At 39.7% G+C, this 19,654-nt stretch overlaps 1 protein-coding gene and 3 non-coding genes across 4 annotated transcripts; 2 read left to right on the forward strand and 2 right to left on the reverse strand.

Annotated features, from left to right (window-relative positions):
- Positions 1-1,022: 1,022 nt before the first annotated feature.
- Positions 1,023-1,104, reverse strand: trnas-uga. Its single transcript has one exon. It is a non-coding gene; the product is annotated as a tRNA-Ser (tRNA).
- Positions 1,105-4,537: 3,433 nt separating this feature from the next.
- On the forward strand, positions 4,538-4,609 carry trnaa-cgc. Its single transcript has one exon. It is a non-coding gene; the product is annotated as a tRNA-Ala (tRNA).
- A 132-nt stretch (positions 4,610-4,741) lies between these two features.
- Positions 4,742-4,814, reverse strand: trnav-uac. Its single transcript has one exon. It is a non-coding gene; the product is annotated as a tRNA-Val (tRNA).
- Positions 4,815-5,901: 1,087 nt separating this feature from the next.
- Positions 5,902-19,337, forward strand: zgc:152891 (uncharacterized protein LOC767741 homolog). The gene is made up of 15 exons (XM_038281609.1): positions 5,902-6,009; positions 8,670-8,823; positions 8,958-9,186; positions 9,316-9,397; positions 9,705-9,794; positions 9,888-10,003; positions 11,185-11,357; positions 11,429-11,572; positions 11,651-11,854; positions 12,081-12,167; positions 13,879-14,048; positions 14,129-14,244; positions 14,457-14,557; positions 18,576-18,746; positions 18,942-19,337. Exons 2-15 carry the CDS (start codon positions 8,671-8,673, stop codon positions 19,119-19,121), a joined length of 2,016 nt encoding a protein of 671 aa, XP_038137537.1. The 5' UTR covers positions 5,902-6,009; position 8,670; the 3' UTR covers positions 19,122-19,337.
- The last annotated feature ends 317 nt before the right edge of the window (positions 19,338-19,654 follow it).

The following is a 19,654-nucleotide window of genomic DNA, read 5'->3' on the forward strand; positions in this document are numbered from 1 at the left end:
TGTCTCCCTTTTATCTCTTTCTTTCATCTTTTCTCCTTTTTCTTGTTTTCTTTTCCTGTTCTACTTACATTGCAGTGTCCATATAATTAGATATACTCCCTGCATAATCATAATAAAGTTATTTATATGCATAAATAAAGGGGAACGCTATGGTGATAGCCGCACTACTTCACTTTTGAAAGTAAAATCTGTTGGGCTCTTTTTTGGCATCAAGACAATTATTCTTATTGCCACATTGCCAGACAGGACACTGTACGTACAGATTAATAAAAAAAATAAAATAAAAAAAAAGTTGTCAGGGCCAGCTTAAAAATAAAGTGTCCTTTAATAAAGTTATAGTGAAATCTTATACGTAGAAATATATTTTCACAATCCTAAACCTATTTTCTATTCATGTGTACATTGATACATATATTTGATTGTTTTTAATTAAACTGTTGTCATTTAGATAGGATGTAAATGTAAAGTTTAAAGTTGCTGTATATTTAACTTTTTCATGTTCTGATAATTTTCCTTTGTAGAAATTTTACAATAAAAATTACATTGACATTGAATGTAAATGATACTCTTCAGTTTTAAATCTTGTATAAATTTTATTTTATATATTTATTTTCTCAGTTCAAGAAAGGTTCATGTAAACTAACAGTTCTTAGTAATTCCTGGGGTAGAGCAGAATATAACTTTATGGGTTTCACAGCAGAAAATTAAGGGATGTGATTGCAAACCTAATAAACCATAAAAACATGAAAGTAGACACATCAAAAGGTTACAAAAGGTAAAAAATTACAACAAAGATTTATGAATTCCTAACAGTTCCTAACACTCACCATAACATCCCAGTCATTCCTATCAGTTCACACTAGTTACCACCAGACTATAAGATGTGATGCAACTTTTTGGCAGAACATTCACTCCATATGTTCCTTGCATTTATAGTTGTAACCCTCTCACCACCATCGTGAGTAATTGACAAGATTATATCCAACACTTGGAACAAGCACAAAAAAAAAATTTCATCACACCGCTGCGAGCAGGGTTCGAACCTGCGCGGGGAGACCCCATTGGATTTCAAGTCCAACGCCTTAACCACTCGGCCATCGCAGCTCTATAGAATTGTTCAACAATTAACACTAAATTCCACTACCTCACAGCCGCGACACGTACATTCAATTGAAATTTTTATCCGATAGTAACTAGACGACCTCTGACGCCCTAACATATTACAAAAAAATCCGAACCAGCTTCAAACGTCGCCCGATTGGACGGCCTCTGAAGTCCTAACACTACAAAAGCTTCGAACGAAGTTCCGAACAAGTCCGAACCACTTCAAACTTGGTCCGAACAAGGTCCGAACACATTCCTAAAAAAGGTCAAAAAGTAAAAAGTTGGCACCATTTCTCAAGTACGTTGACTGCTAATTTTGCCTATGATTTAAATGAGGCTTGACAATGCTTTAACTGGCTTCAAGGTTTTCAAAAGTAAAAAGAGCCTAGCCACATTACAAAAGCTTCACACGAAGATCCGAACAAGTCCGAACCACTTCAAACGTGGTCCGAACAAGGTCCGAACACATTCCTAACAAGGTCAAAAAGTAAAAAGTTGGCAACATTTTCCAAGTTAGTTGACTGCTAATTTTGCCTATGATTTAAATGAGGCTTGACAATGCTTTAACTGGCTTCAATGTTTTCAAAAGTAAAAAGAGCCTAGCCACATTACAAAAGCTTCACACGAAGATCCGAACAAGTCCGAACCACTTCAAACGTGGTCCGAACAAGGTCCGAACACATTCCTAACAAGGTCAAAAAGTAAAAAGTTGGCAACATTTTCCAAGTTAGTTGACTGCTAATTTTCCCTATGATTTAAATGAGGCTTGACAATGCTTTAACTGGCTTCAATGTTTTCAAAAGTAAAAAGAGCCTAGCCACATTACAAAAGCTTCACACGAAGATCCGAACAAGTCCGAACCACTTCAAACGTGGTCCGAACAAGGTCCGAACACATTCCTAACAAGGTCAAAAAGTAAAAAGTTGGCAACATTTTCCAAGTTAGTTGACTGCTAATTTTGCCTGTGATTTAAATGAAGCTTGACAATGCTTTAACTGGCTTCAAGGTTTTCAAAAGTAAAAAGAACCTGGTCGATTTAAAACGGAACAAAGCTGTTTGAGTTTACATGTACGGTGAGAGGTAAAAATACACAGACCAAGACTGCCACCTAGTGGACATATGTGTATTCGCACTAATTCTCATAAAATTAGAAATTATTTCTATTTTCTGTAGAAAAGATTAAAATAAATATTTTTCGTCATAACTTAATACCAATACTGCACCATGACGTCACAAACCTGTGGGTGGCACTAGTGTTCTTTGACAAACATGGATGCTTTCAGTAAAGCACATTTAAATGAAAATTACTCTGAATTCAGAAAAACTTATAATTTATTGAAAAGTATGTAATCATTTCATATTTAAAATAATTTCAGAAGTTTAAATTCTGAATATGACCAGACTTATCCTGTGATCTGCGAAAATAGGTCTTGAAATGGCCAACAAGGCATTAAAAATCATTTAGAACATTATGACCAGGGCTCTCAACTTTTTATCTCAGCTAGAAGTAAGATTCTAACAGCTCACAGCAAAATCATTATAACAAATCACTAATCAACCGACTAATTTGATGCATTTTCTAATGTCCTTAATTTATTTATTTTATGTGAACATGGACCGATTCTGTCCCTTTAATCATCTTCCCAAATATGTTTAATTCCACCACTTTGTTTTAGGATCTGATCATGAATAAACTACAGTCTAATACGCAAATAATACTGCTGGTGCAAATACAACTCAGATGTTTTTTAAATGATAAAATAAATTAAATGCTCTGTCAAGAAATTAAAGATACTTGGGTTTATATATAAAAAAATAAGCAAACTAGCAAGTTTGCAGTTAACTAGCTTAATGCAGTGATATTTTTGGCATATTTGACCTTGTTATCATTTAACTTATACATCTAATTTGCAAACAACGTTACACAACTTAGACAGTTTGGAAAAAAACAGCAAAGTTTTTGGCTCGATGCTGCTGGTTTGGTAGACTTCCTAATGCTCACGTTCAGCTGTCCAGCTTCTAGGTTAGAGTGTGTATGAACATGATGCGTTCATCGGAGCTCAGAAAAAGAAGATATTACATATTAATAAAGGCTTTAGCCTTTGTCACTGCGGAAAAAGGTCGGGAGACAGCATGGGCGGTTCTAGACAGGGGCCAATGGGGGCCAGTGCCCCTGTAGACCCCTTTTTTGGCCCCTGTACTGAAGACATTAATATTGAAAGAAATTATAATGATTATAAGTGCTGGAACAGACATGTTTACTGATTGGTCCTTTGGATCTATTTCATTTTTTTCCTTTACAAACTCTGTTTTACTAATACAATAGGGTGATAGCTTCAGTGGTATTGAGATAGGATCCCACTTTTCATCTGCTAAATGTTTTGTTTTTTCCAAAACAAATAAAAAAAGCCTCTAATGTTTACAGCTGAATTTAACAGTTTTTCTTGAGTGCTAATTCAGATTTTATAAAAACTGTTATTTTAACCTAAATTAATTGAAAATATGCAAAAATCTTAAATTATGATTGTATGTTGACCTAATAAGACCTATAATTTTAATTAAACCTAATTGAATAGAAATTTCACTTCATGCAGCTATCTTATTTGAATCCTTTGCCCTATTTTTTATTTCATGCTTTTCTGTGCCCTCATGAAAACACGCTGGCCCCCTCCTGGCCCCTGGTACATTTGGTCGACACTGTGTCCATTATGTCCATGTATATATCCTCCACAATCTTACTTATTCCTTTACTGAACAATCGGGGAGGAATTACTGACTCAGCGTGAGATAACAGTAAAATCAGGAGAGTTGGCAAGCATGCCCATTTGTAATACATTATTCCTCCACCAGATGGCACTCGCACATTAGCTGGTCTACAGAAAACCTTTCTAAATGATCCATGTTCATAATTTGACCCAAAATAAAAATACCAACTTTTGGCACAGCTAAACTGTGTACTCTACTGTTGCTTTTTTTCTTTCTTTAAATTAAATTTCAACATGGAAGACAGCAGGCCTTATAACTGAATTCGGACACCACTGTTTTAGAGATGTTCGTTCAACACATGTAAGGAATCCAGGACAGATATTAATTGTTTCTGATTTGACCTTTAACATATTTTCCATAGTTAACGTGTGAGGAGAATCTAAAGAGATCAGGGTTTAACCCGATCGTTTTGGGGGGAGTTTTGCGGTGTAATTCAGTAGTAATTTGATTTTTACGTATTTTACGGTGTTGTGAAACGGCGTTTATTTCATGATTTTTTTACGAAACACGCGCGTCACGTGTGGCTTTACATAGCGTTTCCCACAGGTTTTTGGTATCTACTTAATTGTATAAGTTACGTTGTCCTACACTATCAACGTTGAATGATCACATCAAAATTACTGAGTGTCATTTAAAAATACATACTTCCCGCCTAACGGAGTATGGTGGGGATGTAGCTCAGTGGTAGAGCGCATGCTTCGCATGTATGAGGTCCCGGGTTCAATCCCCGGCATCTCCATTTCGTTTTGCTGTTTCATTTTCTGTTTTTGAAATACAACAACAGGACAACTCTAGGGTAGTTTTTTTTTCATGTCTATTCTTCTGTTAGATGGTAAAAAAAGAAAACAGTGAATGATAGAAGAAAGAAAGTTGGTTCCACTGGGGCTCGAACCCAGGACCTTCTGCGTGTAAAGCAGACGTGATAACCGCTACACTATGGAACCATGGGTCTGAATTTGCACGTGGTAGTTACGGAACAACGTGTTGCCATATGGTCCAGATTACTTATTTATAATATCTACCCCCCCCTTGCAATTTTTTCCACTAATTGAAATGTCTTTAAATCCACATTAACATGAATTCAACACACAGTAGTAAACAGATAAATAGAGACATTAGATGTCTTTCAGTCATCAATGCACACATTCAGCGACACACAGGAGCTCTTTCAAGCTGGGCACCGTTTCATTCACAACACCTGTCCCATCAACCAGGAATCAGAAATACTTTTATAATCCCAGGGCGAATTGTTTTCTTTACATTACTCCATCTGTAATAGAGTAACTATTGGACCACTTTGATATAACACAATTTCATACAAAATATATAATTAGAGGGTCCCAGCTCCGTCTCACCATCAGTTTAGGGGTCCTTGGCCTAGAAAACGTTAAAGAACCCTGACCTGAACATTTGCTATCTCTTGATTTCCAGCTTACATCAGGACCTAAATTCACCCCGAGAAATGCTCATTAACTATCTCAATATTAATAGTATTAATTTTAACATTAAATTGAGAGTCTTTAGGTTATTTGCCAAAAATCATCATTTTAATTAAAGAACTGTTAATTGATAATCCATTATTGTCAACTAGTTTAATTCTGTTAAGTTTTCAGTCATCAGAAGCTGTAGATTTTTAACTAAGCAGACTATTGTAGTGTCTCAAATTTTGCTGAGCAATGACAAACGTTTTTCCAATATAATGAAAACTTTTTAGGGTTCAAAATTGATCCTTGGGGCACACCAACTGATGTACCGTGTTCATGGTGAGAATTTCCAGAGCTGTATATACTGTTCCCTTTTAGAACCAGTTCAGTGAAGCTCCTTGCATGCCATTTTCACAAGTTTTCCTATTGCCATTTGATCAATTTGTATTGAAGGCTTACTTCAGATCTATGAACATTTTCTTGCCTTGAGTGAATTTACTCTGCAAACATTTGGGGAGGTGGTATACATAAAGGTACCCCCAATATATCCATCAAATGGCCTGATATGACCATGAGCTATGATCCTTTGTTCTCTGCTATGATGTGTAGGTGGTGTGGGCGGAGTATGAAATCACTAGAAACCAGCTTGTGGTTGAAGGTGCCAAACACCTCATCAGCAAACCAGAGTGAAGAACGGCGAAGCTAGGGCTCTGAGGTATGTTCACCTGGTTGTCACTCTATATTGCATTCAAGAACATTTTCAATTAGTTGTCTTTTCTATGTTCATGTATACTACTCTTAAAATGAAGACCATGAATGTCCACAATGTTTAATGTTCAGATTCAACATTTATTATTTAAGTATTTTTATTTAAACTTATTTAATTTGGATTCATTTATTCAAACACCCTGCAAGCACTGAGTGGGATGTAATCATTACCTGATGCTAAGGAGGAAGACCACCTTATATTGTTTTGGTCTATTTGTTCCAGAGATGTTGTTGTTATATGAAGTGAATCTAAGCAGAAAACTGTATCATCCTCCCTAGCAGAGGGTCAACCTGGTGTGTGATTTGCACATAAGGTGCTGGAAACTTCACATTTAGGTATGATATCAAGGAGGAAGTGTCCACAAACTATAATGAGTTCAGTGTTTTCTGTTTCTCTGAATGCATCTGCTGAACACCCACATTAACTGTTGCTCATTTCCAATTCAAATATCAGTGAGGTAAACAAAAGAAGGCTTATCAGAGGCAGCAGGAACCCTATAAGGTCAGATGGCAAATAAATAAAAGCTCTGGATCAGTTTCAAAACAGCCGAAAGATTTATTTTCATCTGTTTAAATATAAGAACCGAAATAGATCACATTCAGCTCATCAATTGGAGGTAAAAATGGCCAAAGTGGAAGGTATCCCTCTGCGGAGGAGAACTACAGCAGGGTGCCATGACTGGATGCCACCTGTGCAACACTGAGCTAATTTGAAGGCTATATAAACTAGGTCAGTTCCTGCTGACTCTGCAGCAAGTGGCTGACCTCTGACCCCATCCATCCATCTTCTTCCACTTTTTTGTCAGGGTCGGAGTGGGGCTAGGTCCCCATCTCCAGCCGTCTACTGATCAAAGGCGGGGTAAACCACATGCAGGTCGCCAGTCTGTTGCAGGGCAACACGGAGCAACAACAACAACAACACAGCAATTATTTAACAGTCATATTTTTGGACTATGGGAGCAGGCCAGGGTACAAGGAAATAATCCATGCATTATTGGGAAAACATACAAAATCCATGCAGAAAGACCGTAGGCCAGGACTCAAACCCAAGACCTTCTTAGGTAATGAAGGTAACTGTGCTACAAACTGCCCCAACACTCCTCAATCAAATAAACTCTACCTTTGCTAATAGGATAAGATTAGACAGCTCCAGGTGCAAAGAACCAACAGCCTTGCTGAGACGGAGAAGTTGAGGAGACAGGAACCCAGAGATGTTACTAACTATTAAGGCTCCTTTACGGCTAAAGGTATCATTCGGAACAGTTTGCTTAAACAAAGAGACAAAACAGTCCTTGAGTAATCAGATACTAGTTGAACAGGCCAATCATATATTGAATCTGCCACTGATAAGAAATAGAATAATTAAATTAAAGAAACAGGCTTTCAGGCACCTACAGGCTGATATTGCAAACAAAAATCTACTTTTCATGAAAAGCAAACCTGTTTTAGGGCACTAGATAAAACAGTTGGTGCCCTGTTACCCAAATCCACCAGCTGATGTACAGACATTGCCTAGATACATTTTCTAACCACACCCTTTAACCCGTTGAGCCCGGCAGGCCTGGTACAGTGATCAACTGACACCCGCTTATATTTATCTATTTATAGAAATGGCCAAAACACAGTCATATTGTGTTTCATCCAGCCTTTTAATTGGGGCATTTGAGTTTCTAAAACCTGTTTCAAAATTATTTTTTCACAAGTACTTTTAGTTTTATAGCTGTGTAAACAAATAACATGAGATCATTCCAACTGACATGTGTGACACTGCGGGAGTAATGCAACAGCAGGTATTCATTTTTAGCCACACATCATTGGAAACTAAAGGCTTAGACCTTTCCAAGGAGGGGTCGGAGGTAATTGACTGACCATTTCAGGTGATGTAACAAGAATGGGGTTACATAAGCTTACTGCATATCAGCATATTTGTCTGACCAGATTCCATCTTATGAGTGAAAAAATGCATTTTTGAACTTTTGGCATTGTGTCAAAATCGCATTTCTGCCTTCCACACTGCCCACCAAACCTTTGCGGAACAAACATGCTTCAACTTATTCAGCCCAAAATTGCTTGAGTTATTGTCAAGATGTGGATCTATAAAGTCTGAGGTTTCGTCTAGAGTTTTAAATGGGATTTCATGGTGTTTTGCAGTTTTCAAAAAAAAAAAAAACTTGGTGAGGCTAAATATTTTTCATTTTTTCTTTGTTTAATCACCTATAAATCAGACATGGTGACATTTAAAATAGTGGTTCCACCTGAAAAATATTCCTTAATGCCTTTATGTCATAAAAATACAAACAGTTGTATTTCAAATTTATTGCAGGTGTACTTGCTTTAATTCACATATTTAATTTCAGGTGGGATTTGCTCCTCACAGCCTCTGGGCTTAAGGGGTTAAACCATAAAATAGTTTTGACACATCAGATAGTTTGTTGATGATACTCTGGTTTACCTTCATAAATCATTTATGTTTCTGATTGCTTTGCAACTCTTCAATAAATTGCCTCTGGGTGTGTTCCACAGTTTTTAGAAGATCTCTGAAATGTTGTCGGGAATGTCCTGATCATCCGCTGTCTTTAGAAACTCAGTGTCCATAATGTTCGACAGGATGGATTCCTGTCAGGAGTTTGAAGTGACTGTTTACACATCACCTGGTCCCACCTGCGGAACCTACAGCCGGCTATATCTCAGCCTGATTGGTTCACAAGTCGAGACTCCGCCCATTATAGTGAACAACGACCATCATCTGCTGCCTGGATCTGTGAGTTTCGTCAGTGATCAAGAGATCATTTACTGATGGGCAAAATCATTTTCTCTAAAGTCCCTTTCTCTCTGACTGTCTAAAAAGCAGCAGCACTTTTAAGGTTTATCCTACTGTTCTTGTTTTCCTCTTAGACGTGTTTGGTCCTGGTTCAGTCCAGTGGTCAACTTGATAAGGTGGTTCTGGTTCGGCTCCGACTAGAGGCTCAGAATGGATTCCCCAATATAGACTGGCATTGCAATAGAGTTGAGGTCCGCCAGCGAACCAAGATCAAGGAACCAGTGTCTGAGGAACCTCTGGTGTTCCTGTGCGACAAATGGCTGCGAACAGCAGATGGTGACGTGGAGCTGCGCAGCGGAAAATGTGAGGTTATTTTCATAATAATAGACCTGATGGTGCCCCCTATTCGATATTTACACAATCAAGTCATACCTCAGAAACAAAAAGAACTGACTCTTGAACTTCTGGTACTTTATGCTGGCATTCCTTCAGTGTGTTTGTTGGCAGAAGAAACTGAAGAGCAGCTGAAGGAACACCGACGCAGACAGCTGCAGCATTATCGGGAGCTCATCAGGTAAAGGAGACACTGAGGTAATCCTGATCATTTCCTCTGTTTTCTGTTTGGTTTGACATATATTGTTCAAACATGAAAACTGAACTCAGATAAGATAAAGACAACAACAGAACAATGTTCTGGCTCCAAAAGTAGGAAATGTGACAAAATGAAGCCTAGACCTAAAAGGTATCGAAGACACGTTGAGAAGAATACATATTATCTTATCTTGTATGATAACCAGGCTTTGTCTAGAACTGTGTTTTGACCAGAACCAAACTATCTCAGCTGAACTATCTTCTTGCTCTATATGGCGTGGTATTGACAGGTGGGGCCAGTTTGTTGAAGGTGCTCCTCAGTGTGTTGACCTCAAAAGTGTGTCTGAACTTGGGCCGAACCTCAGCTACTCATTCAAAAGGTGAAACGCAGTTTTTCTCATCATAAAATGTGCTTCTTGCCGGTCCAAAACCAGTCGATAATTGTCTTACTATGTCTTGACCCTGGTCCACAGTCCGACCATCAACATGCACTACCTGAAAGGCTTCGCAAGCCGAGCCGAGCCCTGGACCAGTTTCTCTGAGCTGGAGACTGTCTTTGCCCACAGTGGACATCAGAACAATGTCGCTAGTAAGAACCACAACCATAACTGTCTTGGTTTAGTCAGTTAAGCCAACAAACTAACTCATAACGTTGTTAAAACTGTTTGACATGTTTCCAGTTCAACTGTGTCTGTTGGTAGACAAATGTGTCTTAGGCTGTTTGCTTCAGGGGTTTTGATGTGTCTTTGCGGTTTTGTAGCTTTTTGTTTCTTTGAAGCTGTTAACGTTGCCTAAACCATTGGGTTGTTCATCCAAGCCCTATAATTCAGATGATCCAACTTCTACCATGACAACAGACAAGTAAACTCCATCACTAGGTTATGCAGACTATTGCTGGAGGCGTTAATGGAAAAACGGGTCAGTAAATCCCACTCTGGTACTATGATTGGAGGCCATCTGACCATTGACCATGAAATGTCCTCACTACCAAATATTCATCACCGGCTGTCAGTTTGATAGTAACTAGGTCTGAACCAAATGGGAGTGTCAGCCATGTAGTCATTTCCATTGAAATCTGAACTGAAGAGGAAAGTTCTAGACTGAATCTACCTTCTTAGTCTGATGAAATGGGAGAGTCCTGGTCCTAGAACAGCCCTTCTCTGACTGCACTACATAAATTATCGTGTTTTTGGGGTGGGGGGGGTGGGGGGTCATGGTGTACTGTAGTTCAGTCCTTTGTTCCTAGCAAAGTACCAACAACAGTTGGATATTTCAAGCTCACAACTTTTTACAGATTGGGGATGGATAATCCCTTCCTGTTTGGTGCTGGAGAACTTGACCCTGACCCCTGTTACAACACTTTTGGATTGAATTACAGGGGACACTGTGAGACAGGCCTCTACATCCACCATCAGTGTCTGACTTTACAGAACAGCTTGAACTCCTAATTTTGTGGAAGACTCATCCAGACCAGCTAAAATAATTGTAACTGCTAAGGTTGGACCAATATCATGTTAAACTCCGTGGACTAAGATCAGGAGGTCAGTCGGGCTCTTCTCAGTCAGTGAAGATGGACAAGTGAACATTTAAACTGAGTAATTATTTCTAATTTCTCTGGAGTCATCAAAGCTTTTATATCAGTGCTAGGTGTTGTGTTTGTATCTGTTTTTGTATTTTTCTTCTTTTTCTTCTGTCCATCTCTGTAACTGAAGCTCTGGGATCCAGCCCAGCGGTCTCCTGCAGGCCTAATGGAAGTCTTATTATTGTCAGGGTTCGTGAAGAATCACTGGAAGGAGGACTGGTATTTTGGCTATCAGTGTCTGAATGGCTGTAACCCTCTGCTTCTGCATCGCACACACCTCATTCCTCCGAACCTGGCCGTCAACTCTGACATGCTCCGGCCATTCCTACCTGCAGGCTCCTCCCTTGAGGTGGAGCTTCAGGTAACTTTGCAGTTCTCTGATTTGTGGCTCTTGTGGGATATTATTTTAACTTTATGCTTCTGATGTGACAGAAAGGAAACATTTATCTGTTGGACTATAAAGTTTTGGACGGGCTTGAAGGTAACAGGATCAATGGAAAGCAGACATACCTTTCTGCCCCACTGTGCCTCCTCCACCTTAACCCAAAGGGACAGATGGTGCCCATCGCCATCCAGGTGAGATCTTGCACAAGTTGGAAACCCTGCCATTGTGACTAATACTGACATGACATCTATAATATTCTTCTCCTTCAGCTCCAGCAAAAACCTGGTCCTCTGAATCCAGTCTTCCTGCCCTCTGACTCCAGCTGTGATTGGGTGCTGGCGAAGATGTGGGTCCATAGCGCAGACTTCCAGTGTCACCAGCTGATCTCCCATTATATGCGGACCCATATGATGGCGGAACTGTGCTGTGTGGCCACCCTGCGGCAGCTTCCGGAGAATCATCCACTGCACCAGGTAGAAACAAGCAAACATACCTGAAGAATTGATTCCTCCAAAAAATGATCTTCCTGCTGAGTGGAGCAATACTGGTTCTGAAGAATATCTGAACCAAATAACAGTAAAAAATAGGGTTAGATAATAATGATAATCTGAATTTGGGTTCTGGCATTAATGGCACTTTATGGAAACTATGATTTTTTTTTCTCAAATACTCTTGTTTTTCTCTCTGATTTCCCTCCAGCTACTGATGCCTCACATTAGAACATCTCTGCAAATAAATATACAGGCCAGGGCATCGCTGCTGGCTGCCAATGGAGTGTTTGATCAGGTAACCTTGACTTGCAATGGTGCTATATGATGTGTGTAATAAGAGTCAGTCTACATACAGGCAGTTTGTTTATTCATTAAAACCAAACACAAAAAAACACCAAATAATTTACAGTTAGATCCAAAAGAAGCAGATAAAACATATTCTGAAATTTTCCCAATTTTTTGCACTGAAAGTAAATGAAAAAAAAAAAAAGGAAAACTGGCTCTTTATTTAAGTTTTTATCGTGTCTTTTCTGAGAAGTGGACTTACCGTAAAGTCTAAATTGTCATATAATACATTTGATCTTTACTTACAGAAAGCGGTCATTGCAGATTGGTCATTTGAATTTCCCTTTCAGAAACAGGTATTAGAAAACATAAATCAAAATCCAGTTCAGGTTCTATAGCTGCCTGAGATGCTACTTCACCTTCTTGAGACAAACCATTTAAATTCAAACTGCATTTCCCCCAGATATGAGAATTCTAATCAGGCTCTAGTCCCACCCAACCCTCTTTCACAACTTACTAATCCCTTTTCTCATGTAAATGCCCCATTGAGAACCCTTCACCACCTCCAGAGTCAAATTTTAGCTCAAGCCTCTCTGTTGAACAGTGTTTTAGCTGAGAGTACAGGAAAAAGTATATACTTGTAATTAAATATAATTGTAGACAGTGAGGGCTGCTCAGTGTCGCAGTGGGTAGCACTTTCCCACTGAAAACCCGGGTTTTTGAAAACTAGGTTGACCTGCTAACAATTGGGTTCTGGCTGTTTTCCAATTTGACTAAAAAGCTGGCCGGCTGCTGGCCGGCTGCACAATATCCCACCACTGTTTGTCTGATGACAGCATCACGCTGGGTGAGCAATAATGATGTTGACAGTGTGACAGAATTCAGGGAAGTAAAAACTGGAGAACAATATGGACCGGAGCCAGAGCTTGGTCAGTATTCTTTAATATTTAATATGTTGCTAAGCAAGGAAAGTAACGAGTACTGCGCTTTCTTCGTACTTCGTCACTAAGCCATTATTGCTAAAGTAGGCAGAGGAATAACTGTACATCTTGCACAGAGAGCAGCAGAGAGGAGAGGGAGATTTAGTGAGAGTCAGAGAAAAGTCAGGGGAGAGAGAGAGAAGCCATGGCAGTGCTAAGCTATTGTTAGTCTAGCTATCCCTTAACACCAGAAGTAAAAACCAAATGAACATGACAATTGCCCAAAATAGAAGTGCATAAGTGGAATAAATGTTTAAGGGTTTCTGTTCAGTAAGAGTAACAGAGATATCACAAAGATTATAATTCAGCTCAAAAAGAGATAGCCTGACCAGCACTACAGAAGTAGGTCTACCACAACCAAAGCAGGAGGTAACATGCAACAGAACCAGCGCCATGAAGATAACAGAGTTGCACCAACGGAAGACAAAGCAGGTTAGGTTGGAAATGCATCCAATAGTTTGACCTCTAATGTCGAGGGCAATGCTAACCGGAGCGGCTAATTTCAACCATTTGCGTCACCATCGTTCTTTGACATATTCCCCATTGGAGTTGTCAGAACCCGCTTATCTAAGCAACAAGGATCATGAAGGATTCAGAGAGCCTTTAAAAGAGTTTTAAATGTATGTTTTGTTAATTTTATTTTATTAATTTTTGGAGCTCTTTAGTTGAGGTATTTATTCACCATGGGTACAACTGTAACAATCAGAACCAACACATTTAGTTTGGTTCTGGTTCCTGCAGGCGGTGGGTTCTGGTTTGAAGACAATCCCAGAGCTCCTCAGAAGAGCAACTGCCACAACTCGGTATCGATCCATGTGCGTTCCCGATGAGCTGTCTGACCGTGGCGTGGACCAACTCCCTCACAGCTTCTACGCCCAGGATGCGCTGAGGATCTGGGACACACTGCACAGGTATACAAACGCACCTTGGCTGAGTGAGGAACTTTGACCTCTCTGCTTCTCTAAGATTTTTGTGTTTGTTCTGATGTCAGGTTTGTGCTCGGATGGATCAACTTGTACTACAGAGGAGACGCAGACGTCCTGAATGACTCTGAGCTCCAGAACTGGATAATGGACATCAAGACACACAGCTTCACTCAGAACTCAGGTGGGTCCTTTAACACCCCCTGGATGCTCACAGTCATGCTTTAAAGGAATACATTGCCTGGTTAGCTCCTTATGAAGTTCTGAAGAGTCCAGTTCATAGTCAACATCCTATAATTTCATGAGAGAATGCAGTGGTAACATCAGGAGCGGGGCAATATAATAAGATGCTGATTCTTTTCTATGTGTTTTACATATGCGGCTGTCATATTCCAGATTTCCCTCAGTGGTTTCAAACCAAAGCAGAAGTGTCCAAGTTTCTAACCATGTTCATCTACTCCTGTTCTGCACTGCATGCTGCTGTGAACTTCTCCCAGGTGAGTCAGAATGGACCTGTGCCTATCACCAGAGGTCAGGTGGGTAGGAGGCACCATCGTAAACCAGCTCAACTAAGTTAGATGAAAAGTTGTTTTTACCGTATATTAAATGTCCTAGAATCTGCTCAAGATAGAGGTTCAGCTGGACTTCAACAACTTAAGTTACATTTTATTCTGTCAAATGTTTGTCTGCTGATCAATTAATATGATGTAATGATTCTGCCAAAAGTCCATAAAAACTCCTATGAGCAGCTTTACTTGAAACCAACGCTCATACCAACTATTCCTAACGTGCATTTTGACATGTTACATGTCTACATAGAGTCCCATGGGGCCCCAATAGACGACACACAAGTGCTTGTTCCTTCTCTGCACGCGTGTGGTTTGATTACCTAGCGCTTTCCTAACATTTCAGCTTGTAGAAACTATCTGGCTATTTGACCTGAACTTTTTGTGTCATGATTTTCTTAAGATATTTGACCCACATGCAGTAAACCACTCAGAGATCCAGGGTAAAAGTTTAACACGTTCATTGAGGAGGTGAACGGGGGTTGGATTCAGGAAACTCAGTATACTGGTGATCCGGAACTGGAAGAGGGAAGGGAAGTATCAGCGGTTAGTTCAGGGTCCGTAAGAACTTTGAATGATGACTTGGAGAAACATAGAAAATGGGACTCACGTTAGTGGAGAAAACTTTCTTCCCAGGATCCAGTCAGTGTGGGTTTATCCAGAGGAAGGTGCTCGTTGGAGGGTGGACAGGTTTAGACTTGGTTGGGTTAGACTCAGCTAATCTCAGCTTGGCTAGAGTACCCAAAACTGGCAAACACTGGCGTCGAGGTAGTGACAGTCCATCGCTCAAATAGTCCTCAGTAATGAGCCAACCAGCTGCAGGTGTGTGGGAGGACCAACGAGAACAGGGCACCACCTGGTGGTGGAGGGAGAGAAAAACACAAAAACCCAACCCACACAAACTGGATTCCTAACATTTTTTAGATGTTCTATAACTGTAAACACTCAGAATTTAAGGCCCAGAATTCAGGCAGACAGAACAGAAGTGACATAAAAAATGTTTATTTACTGCTCAGTAATCCATCACTGGGACTGGAATCTCTTTAGAGTTAGAAATTAAGGTTAGTGACCACCAAGGGCGTAGGTTTGATTTGAACTTTGGTAGGGACAATATTGGTCGGGTGTCATTGGTTCTATGCAATATGCGTGCCCTTTTTTATGCTCGATGTGAGCATCCGTACTGATAAGAGCAATTAATTGTTAAAAGAGAAAAGCATAATTTTGCTACATTAATAAAAATGTTATAAGCACTACAATCATTAGATGCTGTTTATCAATGTTTGAAGTATCACCGGCTCTGATGAATGTGGAATTAGGACTGTTTTCCACTTTGAAAATGGTTTGATTTGAACGACTAAGAGAGAAGGTAAATACAGTATTTTCTTCTGAAGATATAGAATTGTGCAGAGTTAAACCTCACTCTAATATTTGTACCTACTATTCTCTCTCTGTATCAAGCAAAATAATACATTCATTAAAATATTAACTTCACTATAAAAGTGGAACATCTGGGCTGTAGTTACTCTGTGTAGCCCATTTCATGTATTTCATCTGGGGCTGAAAAAATGAATCATATTAATTGATTATTTCAATAATCGTCAACAAATTTAGTAAGTGATTCATCATTAACTGGAGTATAGAGACTTTAAAACATACAGTAATATAAATGTAAAATATGCCTTTCCCCACAGAGCAACCCACTTAGATCAGTTATTATATCAAAATTGTAAAATTAAAAACAAAAAAATGAAAACAGTAATATCAACTAAATATCGGTAAAAAGGAAACCCTCACATTTTCTTTTTTAGTTGGCTGTGGCTAAGAATCAGAAATGTTGATGGCTTACAGCCTTTATTTGCCCATTTTTCCAGCAGTCTTCAGAACTCCTGGCTGACTCAGAATATTTCGTTTTATAAAAGAGAAAATAAGGTTTTTGTTTTTTAGTGTACATGATATTCATTTTTTTTTTATTGGGACTAGTTTTGTAGCCTAATATTAATTGTAGTAACCGCTGCATTCTAGTGTGAATAAATTTTCAATGTTGTGCTCCAAGCACACGCGGACTAGAAAACAGCCTATCAGAGAGAGAGAAGGCGGAACTTAAGGCAGAACAACCAATGAGAGTTGAGTTAAACAGCGCAGCACAGTTCCATGCGCTGCTACATGAAAGGGAGAGGAGAGACCAGGCAGAGGAGCTGCGAGGGGAAAAGAAGCCACTGCTGCAACAACTACTGCTGTAAATTATAAACATGTTGCTCACATCCAATTATTGGTAGGGACAATTAGGTCGGTTCAAAATTTTGGTAGGGACATGTCCCTATGGTCCCTATGCAAACCTACGCCCATGGTGACCACGAAACTCTGACGGGGAACAATAGCAAGCATGTGAGTCACTAACCTGGTTTTTAAGTTCACTCAGAGCCCAGAGGAAGGAGAGGAACCCAGCCAGATGATTTCTTCACAGCATGTGGTGGGAGCCACCAAGAAGTTCTAGGAGAAAAGCAGAGCACACTGACAAGCAGAAGCCAGCAGACGTAGAAGAGCAGAAGTATCCGGAGGGAAAATCCAAAGTCAGTGTCAATGCAGGAGCAGATGTCCAAGCCAGAAGATCAGATACCCGAAGAGGTACTGAAGAGAAATCCAAAATAGGGTCAAGAGACAGATACAGGGTCGTTTGCAGGAAGAATCCAAAGAGCAATCTGAAGTAAGGTCAGGCAAAACAGATCAGAACAAAAAAAAAAAAAAAACAGATCAGAACAGAGGCAAGCAACACTCAGAAGTCCAGGAGAGGAAACTAGACAGGATCAGTTAATCCGAAACATACTGGGTACGCTAGAGAACTCTCACACATGGCTCGAATAATCTGGCACTGATGGCTGGGAACAGCAGTTTAAGTAGGAACTGTAACAGGTGGATCTGATGAGTGAAAATTAAAACTGGGCGGAGCTAGGCAGGTGGAAGAAATTAACGTATAATCCGGCCATCAGTGCCAAGATCATGACAATAACTCTTTAACGGACACCCTACAGCCAATCGGAATCCAGTATTCATCAAGAACAAGTTATATCTAATGATAAATTTACTTTCGAACTTTCAACTCTTGAAGAGAAGTGTTGAGCCTGAAGTTGCTTTGCTAGTAAGAAGAAGAGTACAGCCTTAAGAGGCGTGAGTTCTTGAAAAGTAGCCAATCACAGGCAGGATGATTTCTCTGGTGGGTAACGCCTTCAAAGTAACAAAAGTTGCCTGAAACCAGCAGAAACAGGTCCATAGTGTTGCTGAGGGAGGAAAAGGAGGCCTCATGCCTATGGAAATCAAACCTTACGCGCACAGAGAAGGAACAAGCACTCATATGGTCGATATATTGAGTCCCGTGGTACCCTATTTGAATTTAGAACATGTAAAAAATGAATGTGAGTAGTAGTTTATGAGTGTCTATATGAAGTAAAGCTGCTCTTAGGAGAATTTATTGCATGTGGACTTTTGGCAGAATCCTAAATTAAATCAATCATACCAAATGGCAGCACAGTGACCCTTTTAGTGCAGCTTGGTGACCCAATAAGGGCTGCAAAGTTTTGCGCAGACCTAACCCAGAGGCTGCACAAGTGGCCCGCACATGGTGTGGGAATGGCATAACAGTGTCACTTTTGGCCGCGCACCCTCGCGCCCTGTTTGAAGCCACGAGTATAAACCAAGCTTTAGCTTGCTTTGGGGATGTGTGTGACGCTAATTATCTCTGAGCTAGCAAGATAAGCAGATATAAACTTGAATGGATATCAAAACAGCTTTTCTGCTGACTAATCATAAAAAATGGCTTTAAAATATTTTGATTGAGAAAAAAGGAAATAAAAGAATGTTTTTCTTATCTTTGTAGAGTTAAACTTTTATTTTTTTTTCCACTGTAAACAAATGTTATAGCTTTAGAGACGCTCTGTGATCTCTGCCTCTGCAGCTGGACTTTGCTCTCTGGATCCCCAACTGTCCAGCCTCCATGATGCGTCCTCCTCCACAGGTTAAAGGCGCCATCACAGAGCAGGATATCCTGTCCTTTCTGCCGGATATTAACTCCGCCCATCGAGTCCTGATGGCGCTGACCATGTTGTCACAGCCCGGGGTTGACTTTGTGAGTCTCCCAACTGCACTCTCCATTGGAGAAGAACATACACACCTCAGAACAATTTTCATTTGCTCTGCAGGAATCAGACTGGGAATATTTTAAAACACTCTTATCTTTTAAAAATGTCAAATAATGCATTTAAATACCATAATACGAAACTGTTCTCTGTTTTAAACTTTAGCAATGTGTCTCCCTCTACAGATTCCTCTGTCTCACTATAGGGAGACCATCTTCAGAGTTGACGCCCACCACAGGCTGGTGGAGAAGGTCCAGGCAGAACTCAAGGCCATTAATGATGATATCACAGAGCGCAACAGGCACCTGGAGCTACCATATACATACCTTTGTCCTTCAAGCATCGAAAACAGCGTTGCCATTTAATTTAGCACCAAGCAACCTTCTCCTGCTCCTCAGTCATCACATTTAGAAATTACTTTACTTTAAATCTGACCTTCAAGAGAAGATAAGAGACAGAAAAACTGCGAAGTTCAGATCCTGTTGGGTCTGTACAGCATCTCTGGTACTGGGTTTTGTCTGATTGTATTTTTTATACCATCTTTTTCTGGGTTCTGAAATAAATCAAGGTTTTAAGTTTCAGCTTTTTATAGCATCATTTTTGTAGCAAATTACACAGTGAAACCCTGCATGTTATGTCATTCCTAATGTCAGTGTCTGGAAAAGAACTTAATAAAATCCAGTTATTTATACATCCTCTTTCATCAAAAGAAAACAACAGAAACCCGCATTGAAGTGTTTAAACAGGATCATAATTCCTAAAGGGTGGAACTCTTTAACACAGTTTTAGACAAAACCTGAGAAAGCATAAATCAATGCAAATCAAAGGGAAGTCCAGCAAGAAAGGTCTGGGAACCATTGCTTTAGAGAATCTGTTTAATCCATTCAGACAGATTCCA

This window comes from Cyprinodon tularosa, unplaced genomic scaffold (assembly GCF_016077235.1).
Source record: "Cyprinodon tularosa strain WSP-4 unplaced genomic scaffold, ASM1607723v1 ctg172, whole genome shotgun sequence".
In the NCBI taxonomy this organism is placed as follows: domain Eukaryota; kingdom Metazoa; phylum Chordata; class Actinopteri; order Cyprinodontiformes; family Cyprinodontidae; genus Cyprinodon; species Cyprinodon tularosa.

Coding starts and splice junctions, on each gene's coding strand:
- zgc:152891 (XM_038281609.1), top strand. CDS start 8,671: ATGGATTCCTGTCAGGAGTTTGAAGTGACTGTTTACACATCACCTGGT. Junction 11,358..11,428: donor CCCTTGAGGTGGAGCTTCAG/GTAACTTTGCAG, acceptor CTGATGTGACAG/AAAGGAAACATTTATCTGTT. Junction 12,168..13,878: donor CCAATGGAGTGTTTGATCAG/GTAACCTTGACT, acceptor TGGTTCCTGCAG/GCGGTGGGTTCTGGTTTGAA.